The 13835-nt window shown below is 48.0% G+C and overlaps 1 protein-coding gene across 4 annotated transcripts in view; it reads left to right on the top strand.

Annotated features, from left to right (window-relative positions):
• Positions 1-13835, top strand: part of DOCK11 (dedicator of cytokinesis 11) — an 84556-nt gene that overhangs the window by 27294 nt on the left and 43427 nt on the right. For all 4 annotated transcript variants that reach the window (XM_080365839.1, XM_080365837.1, XM_080365838.1 and 1 more), the window contains exons 7-21: positions 20-154; positions 1371-1548; positions 1995-2074; positions 2647-2730; positions 4963-5103; positions 6801-7010; positions 7381-7503; positions 8538-8620; positions 10182-10304; positions 10480-10556; positions 11698-11882; positions 11985-12050; positions 12211-12303; positions 12706-12829; positions 13500-13621. In XM_080365839.1, the coding sequence (XP_080221965.1) occupies positions 20-154; positions 1371-1548; positions 1995-2074; positions 2647-2730; positions 4963-5103; positions 6801-7010; positions 7381-7503; positions 8538-8620; positions 10182-10304; positions 10480-10556; positions 11698-11882; positions 11985-12050; positions 12211-12303; positions 12706-12829; positions 13500-13621 (1824 nt within the window). The remainder of the gene's footprint in view (positions 1-19; positions 155-1370; positions 1549-1994; positions 2075-2646; positions 2731-4962; positions 5104-6800; positions 7011-7380; positions 7504-8537; positions 8621-10181; positions 10305-10479; positions 10557-11697; positions 11883-11984; positions 12051-12210; positions 12304-12705; positions 12830-13499; positions 13622-13835) is intronic.

Raw genomic sequence — 13835 nt, 5'->3', positions numbered from 1 at the left:
AGGCTTTGTACTTTTGCAGGTATTCAAGAGGAGGTATTTTTACTTGTCACAACTCACGGACGGCTCCTATATTCTGAATTCCTACAAAGATGAGAAAATTTCGAAAGAATCCAAAGGCTGTATTTTCTTGGATGCTTGCAACGATGTTGTTCAGGTAGGTGTGCTTTCCGCGTGGCTGTACATGGGCATTGCTAGCTCCGAGACAGACGTGCTCTCCAGCTCTGTGTCAGCAAGGGGTGAAGGCGTGGATATACAAACTAACCCAGAGCTGGTTTGCTCTGTCAGCTAATCTGATTAAAAGGCACTCAAGGCATTTCATAAGGGTGCCATATGTTTGGCCAGGAAGACAGCAAGTGGAAGAACTGCTGTCGGATGAAAACGGAAGCATTTCATCGTTACCTCATCTGCTGTCACCCTGCTCTGTCCATCTTCACCTGGTTATCACAGGTCAGGTGCCTTACTGCGGGCTGAAGCCAGTAAGTAGTTGGTGTGATTCAGTCTTGGGCAGCTTCACCCTCTATTTGCTGCTCGCACCAGCTTCTTGTTTATGAAGTTACATCCCAGTAAGGCCGTGCAAGCATGCAGCCCTTTGGGACTTACGAACTGCAGAGGGCTTGTAGGGTTTCAGGAGCCAGTATTTGTACAGGGCTTAAAACCTGGGCTTGCTTTGTAATGCTGAGAGTGAAATGCAGCAGTGGATTGCTGCTGTGCCTTCTGCCATTGCTATTTCTGCAGAAGCTTCAAGCACTGAGTGTGGTGGAGCAGCTGAAATTACTCTGGTGGTTTGCTTCAGCACGGATGAGTCAGAGCTGTGCGTTTCCGTTTATCTTTCTGAACACAGTAAGAGCAGTAGCGCACACGCCTCAGTGATGTACAGAATGCACTTCCCGAGCTGCATCAGATTTGCCTCGGCTTCTGTTTGGAAAATGCTGTTTAAAGGCCAGTGTATCTCAGAAAAGTTGTGTTGAACCACTTGCTTTTAAGATAGATGCCTCTAAGCATCCTGGAGTGCAACGTTACTTACTGTGTCAGACAAACCCAGTTCCTGGCTTCTCTGGGTAAATATTAAGGGTCTGACAACATAAGAAGGAGCTTGCTTCTGCTCCTCAGTGCGCTGTCTGTCATCCAGTCTGGCTTTCTGCCACTTTGAGAGTTGCTGGCAGCCATGGATCTGCGTACTGCTTGATCGCTGCCTTGAAGCCCTTCATGATTACCTCAGGAAGGGTGCTGTGTAAAGGGGGGGTTCTTTGCACCGTAGTTCACAATATTTCAGTTCAGGATGCTTTCACAGAGAGGAGCCTTACAGCAGATACTGTGCTGAGTCATTGAGGAAAACGTAATACAAATATTTCTCTTTCTTGTTCGTTTAGTGTCCTAAGATGCGCCGTTACGCATTTGAACTGAAGACCATAGACAAGTACAGCCACTACCTCGCAGCTGAAACTGAGCAGGAGATGGAAGAATGGCTGGTAACTCTAAGAAAGATCATTCAGAGCAATGCTGAGAGTTTGGTGCAAGAGAAGAAAGATACTGTGGAATCTGTGCAAGGTCAGTTTATACATACCTGCCTTCACCCTTCTCCAGCATGATGCAAGCAGCGTGCCTGGAGAAGTGTGTATTTTTCTTCCTGTATTAATAGCGAAAATTGTGGCTGACACATGATATCATGCAAAAGGGCTTAGTATAATGTGGATGATAGCCCGAGGAATAGAAGGGGAGGGAAACATGACCCTTCCTCTGGATGGGAAATCCATGGTGAAGTTTCAAGACTCCTGGAAAACTGGCTCTGTGCTGAAGTTCTGTTTTGGAAAGACCAGGCAGGCTGTAATAGTATACTCTGCTACTAGTAATGTATGGAAAAATCTTACTCCTGAGGAATGGAAAAGTCTTCATAAACTGTTTCTGTGCTATTGTAAGCAAATATTGCAGGATGCTTTCTGGCAGAGAGGTGCTCCTGCAGTTGGTTTGAACATCTGGTTTTTGTGTCCTTGCAGATGATGAGTCAAGCACGCAGGGGAAATCAGAGAACATCCTGGAGAGCCTGGAGAGAAGCATGCATCCAGAGCTGATGAAGGTATCCTGTTTGCAGAGGTTGCCCTCCTAGCCCATAGCTAGTTCTCTCCACCGTGTCTATAAAAGGGATTTTCCATTTTCTGTGTCTGCAGCTCTGGGGGAGCTGGGCAGGCGCCAGTGCTGATGGGGTCTCTGTCATCTCGCCTGCCTGTCCCATGGATGGGGCTGTGCGGTTTGGGGCTGCACGCTCCTCGCCTGCCTGTGCGGGGCCCTTAAGGAAGAGCCAGACTTGGAGTGAATGAAGGGTTGTTGTGGTCAGCACCACTCATCCCTGCTCAGCAGGGGTCCCATCCTGGCCGTGATGGCGGGGGGGCAGTTAGGTGGCAGCCACCTTCTATTTATGATCCAGAGCGTGGCTGCCTGCTACTGTCTGCTCTCCCATGCGGCAGAGCCGCGTGGCTTTACTGTCATTGCACCGTGCTGGGGGCTACAGCTGAGAAGCCTTGCATCGTCTCGCATATCACAAAGGGAACCTGAAAAACACATGTTTTGTTTTGCTTACATTCTTTCCAAATAACAAGTGTTTGCCTCTGTGTGGCCAGACGGTAATATCAATGCCTTCCTTTCTTCTAGTATGGAAGAGAAACAGATCAGCTGAACAAACTGAGCAGGAATGATGGAAGACAAAACCTCTTTTCTTTCGACCCAGAAGTCCAGGTAAACATCACCCGTGTTTGCAAATGTGAGGTTTTGTTCTCTGTGCCGTGTCTCCCCCATTCCCTTGCATGGCCACGCTGTTCGCCTGCAGAGGCAGCGCGGTTTGCAGGACAGAAGTGCAGCCCACATCCCTGCCAGCGAGAGCTGGACAAGACGCCAATACTCTGGTGATCGCTCAAACAGAAGGAAAGACTCGCAGCAGCCCCACACACCTCCTCCCTCCAGCTTTGCTGGCTTCTGTGATGCATCTTGATGTGGCTGGATTATCACCTGGGCCTCTGGGAGCTTCTTAGGGTTGCAGAAGTGGAGAAGTGGTATTGCAAGGACACCAGCATCACTGCATGGGCTCAGCACGTGTGTTGAACCACTTGCTTTTAAGATAGATGCCTCTAAGCATCCTGGAGTGCAACATTACTTACTGTGTCAGACAAACCCAGTTCCTGGCTTCTCTGGGTCAATGTTAAAGGTCTGACAACGTAAGAAGGAGCTTGCTTCTGCTCCTCAGTGCGCTGTCTGTCATCCAGTCTGGCTTTCTGCCACTTTGAGAGTGGGGTAGGGAGCAGTGATGTCAAAGACCATGATAGGGCTTTACAGGGAGAGCCACAGTCTTCAGGGAATTTTCAGATGTAAGGGATATACAAGCAGAAAAAACACCCCATGCCGTTCTCATGTGCTGGAGCAGGGGTTCACTGACTAGTGGCTTGTTTTCCTTTCAGCTTTGATGCCTTTGTTGAGCTCTCTGCCAAGGTCCAGGTGTGGGATTTCAGTGGAATGAGCTCTAATTGTTAACACAGTTTTAGAGAATTGTTCCAAGTTATTTCATAGTTGCTGGTTCTCCTTCTGGAGTGCTTTGGCTTGTTCGTACCTGTGAAAAAGAACATTCTGGTTTAACAAGGAAATGTAATTACTCTTTAAAAGGCTTAGTTGTACAAAATGAGAGGTTTTGTCTTGGCACTTCTTTAAGGTCTTTAACAGGAAGAAGATAAGCATCCAGGAGATCCAGGAGGCTTTTTCTTTTTAAGAGAAGCTTTGAGAAGTTTCCTATATTCTAGTCAGATAATAAAAATGGAAATGTTATTCTGTGTGGAGTGCCTAAGATATCTTTCCCCCCTCCCCCCCCGTAACCAAACGGCTAGGCTGAATTCACTGCCCTCCCCATCTACCCAGAGATTTTCACTCTGATGTGGATCAGTCGGATCTGCTATAATACTGGGCATTCAAAATCAGTGCCCTAGTCGATGCTGGTGTGCATGTGCACAAGTTGTGTGCCTGGTGCTAAGGAAACTGGGGGCAGGAACATATACCTGCAACATGCTTTCATAATTGAAAGGAAATAGGAGAAACAATGGGAAAAGTTTCCCAGAACTGGATTAACAATTGCAGCATACTTGCTGAAATTACTCCATTGTGAGGTATCGGCGCCCAGCGTTTGGCGTGCAGGTTTCTGCAGGATTTGAGGGGGGAAAACCAAACAGGACTATGCCCGATGGTCACTGAGGCATGTACTGGTTTTTAGGGGTGTTTGGTAGCTCTGTGTCCCTGGTACGATGGCTATGGTGAAGCCTGAGGGTCTTTATCTGGCTGATGGTATTGTGGTCATGTACGTGTCCGCTCCCCGGGAAGGGCGGATGGCGAGGCACAGACCAGGCATGGATGTTCTGGGTTAGGAAGGAGGTGATTATAATCCAGCCTGTTTGGATTGCCCAGCTGGCTCTGCAGGCAGTCTTTGTTGTTTGTAACCACACCGGTTGTTGCTGTGCATCTAGAAATGCCTTCTGCTTTCAGATGTTTTTCATGATCTCCACGGCGTGTGCCTGCTCTCTATTTCAAGCACAGGGTCTATCTCTTAAACTAGTCAAATCTTCAAAGTGGCAGGTACTTTTCTGAGTGTAACAACCACCTACGTTCCGCATTCTTCCCCAAGCTCTAAGTGGTGTTTGGGAAGATCCCCAGGGTTACAGCAAAGCAGAAAGGAACTGAAATCATACTGAGGTTTAGTTTCCTGTGCTCCACAAACCAGATTGCTAAAAACTGATACATCCCCATGAATTCATGTCTTGAATACATTTGTGTAACATCACCAAATGGCACTCAATTGTGAATGTCTTGTAACTTTGGTACCACTAGAAAAAAATGGATCAAGATACTATTGGCCATGATGTGATCCCTCAACATTATTCAGGCGTTTATTTTCTTTTTTAATGAGACCAGATTTGTTTGTTTGCTGTCTAGAGGCTAGACTTCTCGGGGATCGAGCCAGACGTGAAGCCATTTGAGGAAAAGTGCAGCAGGCGCTTCATGGTGTGCTGCCAGGACTTCTCCCTCAACCTCCTCGCCCAGCTCAGCGACAGGTCGGAAGGAGGACCCACCAATGTAAGGGGAGCTCTGGCATGTCCCGCTTCGTCTTCTTTCTCCTCACGGGCAACAAAACCACTCAGCAGATTAATCCAGGTGGATAAAAAGGTCCCATTTTGCCATGAGCTCCAATGGGACCTGGGCAGGTGGTGACTGCTGGCCCAGTGTCATTGCAGGATTTGTCTGCCTTGGTATTGTGATGTTCCAAAAATGTGTGTGGGGACAGGGTCTGTCCTGATGCGCCTCAGCCCGCCAGGAACTGGGAAATCTGGGAAATGAGTGGTTTGGGGGCATAGGGAGTGGGGAGCGTGTCTGCCACGTTCTGGGTCCCTGTGGAAAGTTCTGCTGGTAAATGACTAACGTCCCATCTCCAAACAACTCACTGCTGTGTTGCATTTCATTTCCCCTAATGGCAAGGGATTTCCCTATTCTGAAACCTTCTTCTGACTCCCAGCCTAACTGTGTTCACAGCCACTATGTTATATGTGTTTGTTATTGTGCCAAAGTTGTGCCTTAGCCTAAAAAGCTCTTCCTTGTGTTTTCTGAGCTTCTGATGTCAGTAGACAGCTGTTACCTCTCTCCACAGCCTTTGTTCTGCCGGGCTGAACAGACCAGGCTCCTCCAGTCTTTCCTCCCAAAATGTAATCCCTGTTATCATGTCCAGCATTTGCTTTGGCTGGAGTCAGCCTTTCGAGCAAGGGTGCCAGAGCAGCAGATAGCACGGCAGGGGGGCAGCGGCACTGGCACTGATCTCTGCCGATGGTACCTTGCCTGATGCCAGTTAGGATTGCAGAGGCTTTTTTGTGATGGTTTCGTACTGGCAGCTCACAGCTAGCACACCAGGCTCATTCTCCTCAGTAACTCCCAGTGGATGAATGCATTGCTGATAACAGAGATTCTTCTTAATCGTCTTTAATCAGGCCCAGAGTCAGACTTCATCAGCACATTTTTAGTATTGATATAATGCCTTCAAGTTATGCTGTAATGTCTTGGACAAACTACAGTCTTATCTTCAGGCCTTCATTTTTATTTTTTTTCTTACGCGGACGCATGCCTGCTAGGATTTTTGAATTAAACATACATGAAATTATTGCCACTTGCCTTGTGCTCTCAAGGTCAATAGCTACAAATGACTTGGCAGATTTCGCACATGCGGTTCCTCAGCTGTGTTAGCCTTGTATTTGAGCTTTCCTGGTTGGGAGAGCTAACCTGGCTCCTGTGCCATCCGGCACAGAGCAGCTGAGGAACATTTTGAGTGTCTTGAGTTGGGTCATCCAGAGCTGATTGACTTTGGACAACAAGTGAAGTGGTCCTTGGCGTGTGAACGTAAACACTCTTAAGTTGATTTCTTTCTCAATGCAAAGGATAAACAGCTCTGATGGATTTGGGTCATTTTCCTAACTTCATAGTGTATCACTTATATAAAAAACCCTATGGATTTCATTCTTTACATTTCATTGATGGTTTTAAAGTAGCTTTGTTCAAATTGACCGGATCAAAATGCAAGAAGGTGCGGGGAAAATACAAGTTTATGTATTTATAAAGCAAATAAACATGGATCGTCTTGTAAGAATGATCTAAAATGCTGGCGTGCAAAACTAAAGGAACAAACAGGTGCTGAAGGCAAACCTAGCAGGGAAGGCAATGCATGTTGGTACTCTTGAGCCTGTAGCATGCGTTTTTTTCTTGACACATATATTCAATCAAATTTCCAGGTGGAGCCCTTTTTCCTAAGTTTGGCATTATTTGACCTGAAAAATAATTGCAAGATTTCAGCTGACTTTCATGTGGACTTGAACCCTCCGTCTGTCCGTGACATGCTTCTGGATAGCTCTGCGTCCGGAGCGGAGGGAACCAAGGGACGTTCGCCGGGCGAGAGCTTTGTGCACGGCATCCCCGAGTCATGCCTGCGCTACATAAAACGGGTGAAGAATGGATTTTTCTCCTCGTTCTGTGTCTCTGTTGAGCTGTGCCTGTTCGGTAGAGTTGCACTGTGTTGCTGTGCGCTGTGGAGAGGCAGCAGTCAGCTTTTCTCTTGAGCTGTGGGGTTTCGGTCAGTGTCTCAAGCAGATTACCACTTCAGGCTCACTGGTGGCAATGGGCAAAGCACCAAGTAGAGTTTTCCAGGACTTGACCATGTTCAAGCCTTGTGAGCCCCCATGGCCCATCCATAGCGGTGACCTGAGCAGGGTCTGTGTGGGCTGTGGGAAGGGACAGCGAGATGACTGGGGCCAAACGCCGCGGTGCAGGTAAGGGTTTCCTGCTCTCTGACAGCCTACTCTGTATCTGTTGCAGGGCGTTTTCTCTGTGACTGACCCACACGTGGAGATCTTCCTGGTGGCCCGTGTGGAGAAGGTGCTGCAGGGCAGCATTACACACTGTGCAGAGCCGTACATGAAAAACTCGGACCCAGGGAAGGTATTGGATGGGGCCGTGGGAGTATGTACTTAGTGATGCTGCCTGCTGCTGCAGGGAGCAGTGTGGTCTGAAACTTGGGCTGTTTCTGCTGCTCTTCAGCTTCTTTCTGGCCCGTATTGGTCTTCATCCATTCTGCCACTTGCTGTGTTCCCAGGCTGGCTTCAGCTGGGCTGTCCTGGGGGATTTGGTTCCTTCCCTTGGAAAGAGGCAGAGGATTTTGAGCCGAGCAGCTGGGGCAGGGTGACCACGAAGCAAAGTCTGGGCTGGCAGCAAAAAACTAGGACACTCCATCCCCAGAGAAACAGGCTGCACTGCTAAAAGGTGCTACACGCAGTGTCTTGGACTGGTCCCAGCTCACTCCCACTGGGAACAGTGATGTTTTAGTAGCAGCAAAACGTGGGCTTTGCACTTGATTCTGCTCACCCTGCCTCCGTCTCGCTCTGCGCAGAGTGCCGTGATCATATGGGGAAACTTATGCAAAGGGTGGTCAGGGAGGGGACCTGGTGATGCCGGTGGCACCAGTCGCTGCATGCCGGGTGGAGCTGATGCTGCCATGCTGCAGCCAGTCAAAATTAGTCCCTGATAGGAAGATCAATATATGGAACGCCTGGTATGTGATGGCATTCCCTCAGCACGCTTTGCAAGTCTGTATAGGATGAGCTAATTACGGTCAGTTTTGGAAAATAAACTAATACCCGTTGGAAAAAAAAATACTAGTAACACATAAATAATAAATAAAACATCCTGATAAAAAAAAGGTTAATGCAGAAACAAGAGGAGTTTTAATTTGACTGTGCCCACAACATGTTTGCTATTGCTTTGCAAAAGTAATAATTGGGCGGGGTGTGTGTGTGTGAAGTGATGGACAGGGATGCCTGCTGGCTGCTTGAGTGACTGTTGTGTGGTGTGCCTGGGGAGCTGTGCGGTGTGCAGTACAGAGGGTTTCTCCTCCCTGGAGAGTGCAGCACTCTTTATTCTTTTTCCAGGGCAGCGTGGAAGCCAGGGCACACACTGACCTCTCTTGTGTTTTGCAGACTGCCCAGAAGGTCCATAAGGTGGCCAAGCAGGTGTGCAGCCGTCTGGGGCAGTACAGGATGCCGTTCGGCTGGGCTGCCAGGTTGGTCACGGTGGGCTGCGCTTTGGCCGTGGTGGGAGCTGCTGCTGCCAGTTATCCGGGACACGATCCGGCCGAGTGGGCAACGGGCCAAGTGACTGGAGTCAGTGGAGTTGCAGCCGAGGGCAGAATCTGGCTTCAATTCCCAAGGCAGAATGGGGATCGGCCTGAAATGTTCCATCTAGAATTAGAAACAAAATATTAAAAAGTAAACAGTGCTGGGAAGACAGTAACCTTCCTGCTGACCTGTAGCTGTGCTATCAGGACAGAACATTCCTGAAGATGCATTACACTGTCCCGTGCTACTGCGGGAATCGGTGTGGGAATTGGCACAGCAGTTCCCTCCTGGCATCAGCCATTGCCAGGGACAGGGTGAGAGCGGAGGGTGTCCTGGCCTGGCGGTGGCAGTAAGCTGGGGTTTGTCTCCCATCTTAGACTCTGCTTTAATTAATGTTCTTCAGAATGACTGGAGATGGTGATCCCAGTCCCTCTCTGTTCTTTTACTGGGACCGATAAAGTACATCAGTGCTAATCCCTTAAATCTCAAGTCAGAGGAAGGCCTGAAGGCGAGTTCATCCCTCTGCCACTGCCTCCTGTTGCTAAATTCTTCTTTGGTACTAACAAAAGGGATGGTAATGACATGGGAACACCAGACGACCTGTCGCAGTGGGCTGAGATTCAGTGGTATGCAGCTTGCAATGTGTATTCTTGAGCTAGATTTTCCTGTGACACTGGCTGCTTAGCTTTGGGATGGTGTTTTGGGGATGTAGGTTGCTGCTGGGAGCCAGTACACAGCCTGTGCAGCGCCTCAGCCCTCGTTCAAGTGATGCCTCAGCCTAGTGGTGGGCTCTGTGTGGGCATGGGCTTTGGTGGGCTCTTCAAATTTGTTCCTGCTGGGTAAAGAGCTGCATTTGGAGAACAAGAAGTTGAGTGCCCAGCTGCAGGGAGCTGTGTTGTTTTGCATCCCTGGAACAGTTTCCCTCTGGGTTTCAAAGGGAGGTGTTTTCTCGGAGCGGGAGTACAGATGCTTTAATGTTCTTATTCTACAGATACCCGCAGCCTTTATATTCAAGGGTAAAGATGCTGGTATTCATCCAGGGCAGAGTCCAGCCTCCTGCTCTGGGTTTTCAGGAGGAAGCTGATGTATCTCCTGAGACTGGTCTTCATTGCACACTCCTTTCTTAGGAGGATTTCCATGCTCTGACCCCATGTGCAGTTAGGAAGATACTTTACCACCTGGTGTTAGTGGGAAGGGGTTAGGAGGACGTTTGTGCCTGGGGACCAGGCTTGGAACTGGGCTGTGTGTGTCCTTCTCACCTGGCTGGGGAGAAGGGAAATGGGTGATGTCCCACACAATGTTGTGCGACACGATGGACTGCAGTCTGTGTGAGGTCTAAGCACCACATGAGGATGGGAGAGTGATCGGGAAGTCTAGCGGTGTTCAGAGCAGTCACAGGCCAGTGAACCTCTTGCCTGATAAACTGCCCTTCAGCCTGATGTGTCAATGACCTCAGTGTCTGCATATCTGCCAACATTTAATAAATGTGTCTCTTCTTTTCTGCAGACCAGTTTTCAAAGACTCCCAAGGCACTCTTGATGCTGAAGGAAAATTCTCACCTCTGTACAAGCAAGACAGCAGCAAACTCTCTAATGAAGATATGCTGAAGCTTTTAGCAGAGTATAAGAAGTAAGTGTAACAGACCAGTGCAGAGACTAAGCAGGCATTTTAATATAATTTTTAAACAGTTAAGCATAAGCATGAGATGATCTAAAATACTCAGAGGGTAACAAAAAGCACTGCTGATGTGCTCAGCACCTGAGCTTTCAAGGTTCACACTCTTGTTCCTTTCTCCCTAACACAGACCAGAGAAGACAAAACTACAGGTCATTCCAGCCCAGCTAAATATCGTCATCAAAGACATCCCGCTGGACTTCACAAGTAAGGATCTTGCATCTTAAAATAAATGCTGATGGCTCTAGCCTCAGGAGTTAATGCTTCTATGGGGAGTTTTGCTGTTTCATTAACAGGAGTATCTTGGGGCTGCAATGAGAAATGAGTAATACAGCACAACCACGGACCTGTAAGTCTTTCCAATGGATTCTGTGGAGGGATGTGGTCCAAGTGCAGAGGTTTACCTGAGAGGTGCATCTGCTTTGCAGTTTGACCATCACATCCTAAATCTAAAGGAAGCTACCTGCCTGCTTTTGCTGTTTTTATTTATTATTATTATTATTATTCTAATCTTATATAACATTTTTGATCCCTAACGCCAGAGGGCTTTACAAACATGGTCGGTGTCATTTTTTACTTCGCATTTTAAGAAACCGAGGCAAAGAAAAGACTTGTTATATGTTCAGTGTCGCTCCATGGGCCTTTGGCAGCTCCTGTCACAGGTTCTGTCGTCTGCTTCCCTGTCCAAAAGGCTTTTCTGGTGACTTAATTTTTCTGTTCTTTGAAAGGCCATTACTTGAGATGAACTCTCCCTCACGGTGGATGTGAGTCCCAGTGAATTAGGCAGGGCTTGTGCACTGGTGTTCGGAAACAAACATCTTTCTGAAGCAGAGTGGAAAAGGACTGATGCAGTGGGACTGACACACTTTGAGACACCAGTATCAAGGCATCATCTCAGCAGCCTGTCTGCTTGAGTCAGGTGATGTCTGCATGATAAAACAGGAACTTGATGGGTCACATTCCTGGAAGACTCAAGGTGCAGGTCCTGGGCAGAGCAGCTGTCCCTACCCAGACGTGGGTTATTCACAAGACCCTTTGACTTTGCCCAGAGCTGCAGGAAAGTGCCACTTCTGCAGTCCCCACTGGCAAGGAGAGCAGAGCCCTGTGGTGCCCATCCACCCCTCTTTTCTCAATATTGCTAATGCAGTTGGGGACCACAGGTGTTGCATGATCAAGGGGAGAATTTTCCCTTCATCATTTCAATGGGAGTGGTCCAAGTCCTGCTGCCTCGTCTGGTGTGAAGAGGACTGCATGCTTGAAGAGTTTCAGACCCACAAATTTCCTTTCATGGGCTGTACTTCCCATGTTTGCAGGGTGCGCACTTACCCAGGCTTTCCTTCTCTTCCAGATTGTGTCACGGCTTCTTATATTCCTATAAAGCCTTTTGAGAAGAACTGTGAGGACATTGCAGTTGAAGTGGAGGAGCTTGTCCCAGAAGTTGCAAAATACTGTTATCCCTTCACTGTCTACAAAAACCACCTCTACGTCTACCCCTTGCACTTGAAGTATGAGAACCAGAAGGTGTTTGCAAAGGTGAGTGACCCGCGGAGCAGGCTGCAGCCAGGCTCAGCGGCCTCTGGGCTGATGCTGCTGACCTGTAGCAATGGCTCACCCTCCTGTTCTCCCTCATTCCAGGCAAGGAATATTGCTGTCTGTGTCGAGTTCAGGGATTCAGATGAAGCTGATGCCAGGCCGTTAAAGGTAGGTGCTGGCTAACGGGGCTGCCATTTGCTCGCTGTGTGCCAGCCGGGCTGAGCAGGACGGTAGGAAAGCACTGAGTTTCCATGCTCGCTGTTCTAATTTGGCCAGCTAATTTAGGGTAGCAGCAACCCTGAACGCAGCTTTTCATTTGTGTTTCTAGTGTATATATGGCAAACCTGGAGGCCCTCTCCTGACCACAAATGCATATGCTGCCGTGCTGCATCACAACCAGAGTCCAGAGTTCTATGACGAGGTAAAACAAAGTAGTGGGAAATAACAGTTTTTCCTGGATGCTACAAAGCCAAGGGGCCTTTCAGGATACCTCTTTTTCCAGGGCTGGGTGAAATACGGGTAAAAATAATTGCCAGCCCTTTGCCTCAGTAGAAGGGCTCAGCAGAGCCAGAGACTTTGTCAATTTTTAATGCCAATTTGTTTTCTGCTGTCTTTACTGTCATGCTTTGTGCACTCCAGTCACACACCCCCATTAATAAGTAATGTGTAAATGTGATGAACACATTAGGCAGGAGTTATTTAAGATGGGTAGGAATGTGTCTTGTGTAACTGCATGCAACATAGCATTTCTGAAATAAAATAGAACTTAAAATATTACTCCACAACTAAAAATACAGTCTTATCTATCATGGTATCATTTTAGATTAAAATTGAGCTTCCAATTCACCTCCATCAAAAGCATCATTTGCTTTTCACCTTCTATCATGTCAGCTGTGAAATTAATACAAAGGCAACATCGAAAAAACAGGACACCGTTGAAACTCAAGGTATGTTCAATGCTTATATTACTTCTGTTGGAATGTAGAAGTCCAAGATAAAACGGATGTAGGGACATGAAAAAATATTTGATTAAAATACTAGCCTATCTGAATTTTCTTTTTTGAAAGCAACCTAGTACAATTCACACGTCTACACTGGAATAAAACACATCGCTTTTATTGCATACTAAAGTTCATTTTTGCTGCAATCTGACAGCTATTTCTGCGTGTTCTTGACTTGGCTTGCATGAATGAGCTATTGTCACCCAGGTCACCAACAAAAACTTGATGCTAGATCAGGGCCTCAGGGGCTGATCCTACCAAAACTAGGGATGTGTAAGGGACTGAGTGCACCCAGGTCCCACGGGTTGGGCTGCCTCTCCGTGCAGCCTGTCCTCAGGCTACTGAAGGATGCTCGTCAGGATGCCCAGCCGTGGCTCACGCACTGTTATCTACCCCTCAAACCCACTCCTGATCTTGGTTGTGCTGTGTCTTGAGTATCGTTCACCAAGTCACCAGCTAAAATGTGCCTTAACAAGGCTGACCCAGCCGATCCCAGCCTCGCTGAGGCCGCGGCACAGCTGCGAGTTTGATTTTCTCAGGGTGAGACACAGCTCTTTTTGGAGCTTGAGCTAAACAGGTATTGCTGTGTCTCTGCTAACTCTGGTCCACTCCGCAGTGGGATACGCTTGGGTCCCGTTGCTGAAGGATGGGCGGATTGTCACCCTGGAGCGGCATTTGCCAGTTTCATCCAACCTTCCACCTGGCTACCTGGGTCTTGGGGACACGGAGTCACGAAGGGTAAGAAGCCATTTAAAATGGACTTAAATGTAAAAGGAAGAGGAAAGCTGAGCTTTTGTTACCGCTGGAAGTTCTGGGCGTCTGTTGGTTCTCTGCTCAGCTGAAGAGAGCTCTACTGCAGGGCAGCCCCCAAAACTTAAGGTTCTTAGGGACGGGAGACAGGGCACTTTTAATTCCACTTTCTGTGGTTATGTAGATTGCATAGAATATTTTT

The sequence above is a fragment of the Falco punctatus genome (genome assembly GCF_963210335.1).
Source record: "Falco punctatus genome assembly, chromosome: 15".
Taxonomy (NCBI): domain Eukaryota; kingdom Metazoa; phylum Chordata; class Aves; order Falconiformes; family Falconidae; genus Falco; species Falco punctatus.
The sequence above is the reverse complement of the archived record's forward strand: the minus strand, read 5'-3'. Positions and strand labels throughout refer to the sequence as shown.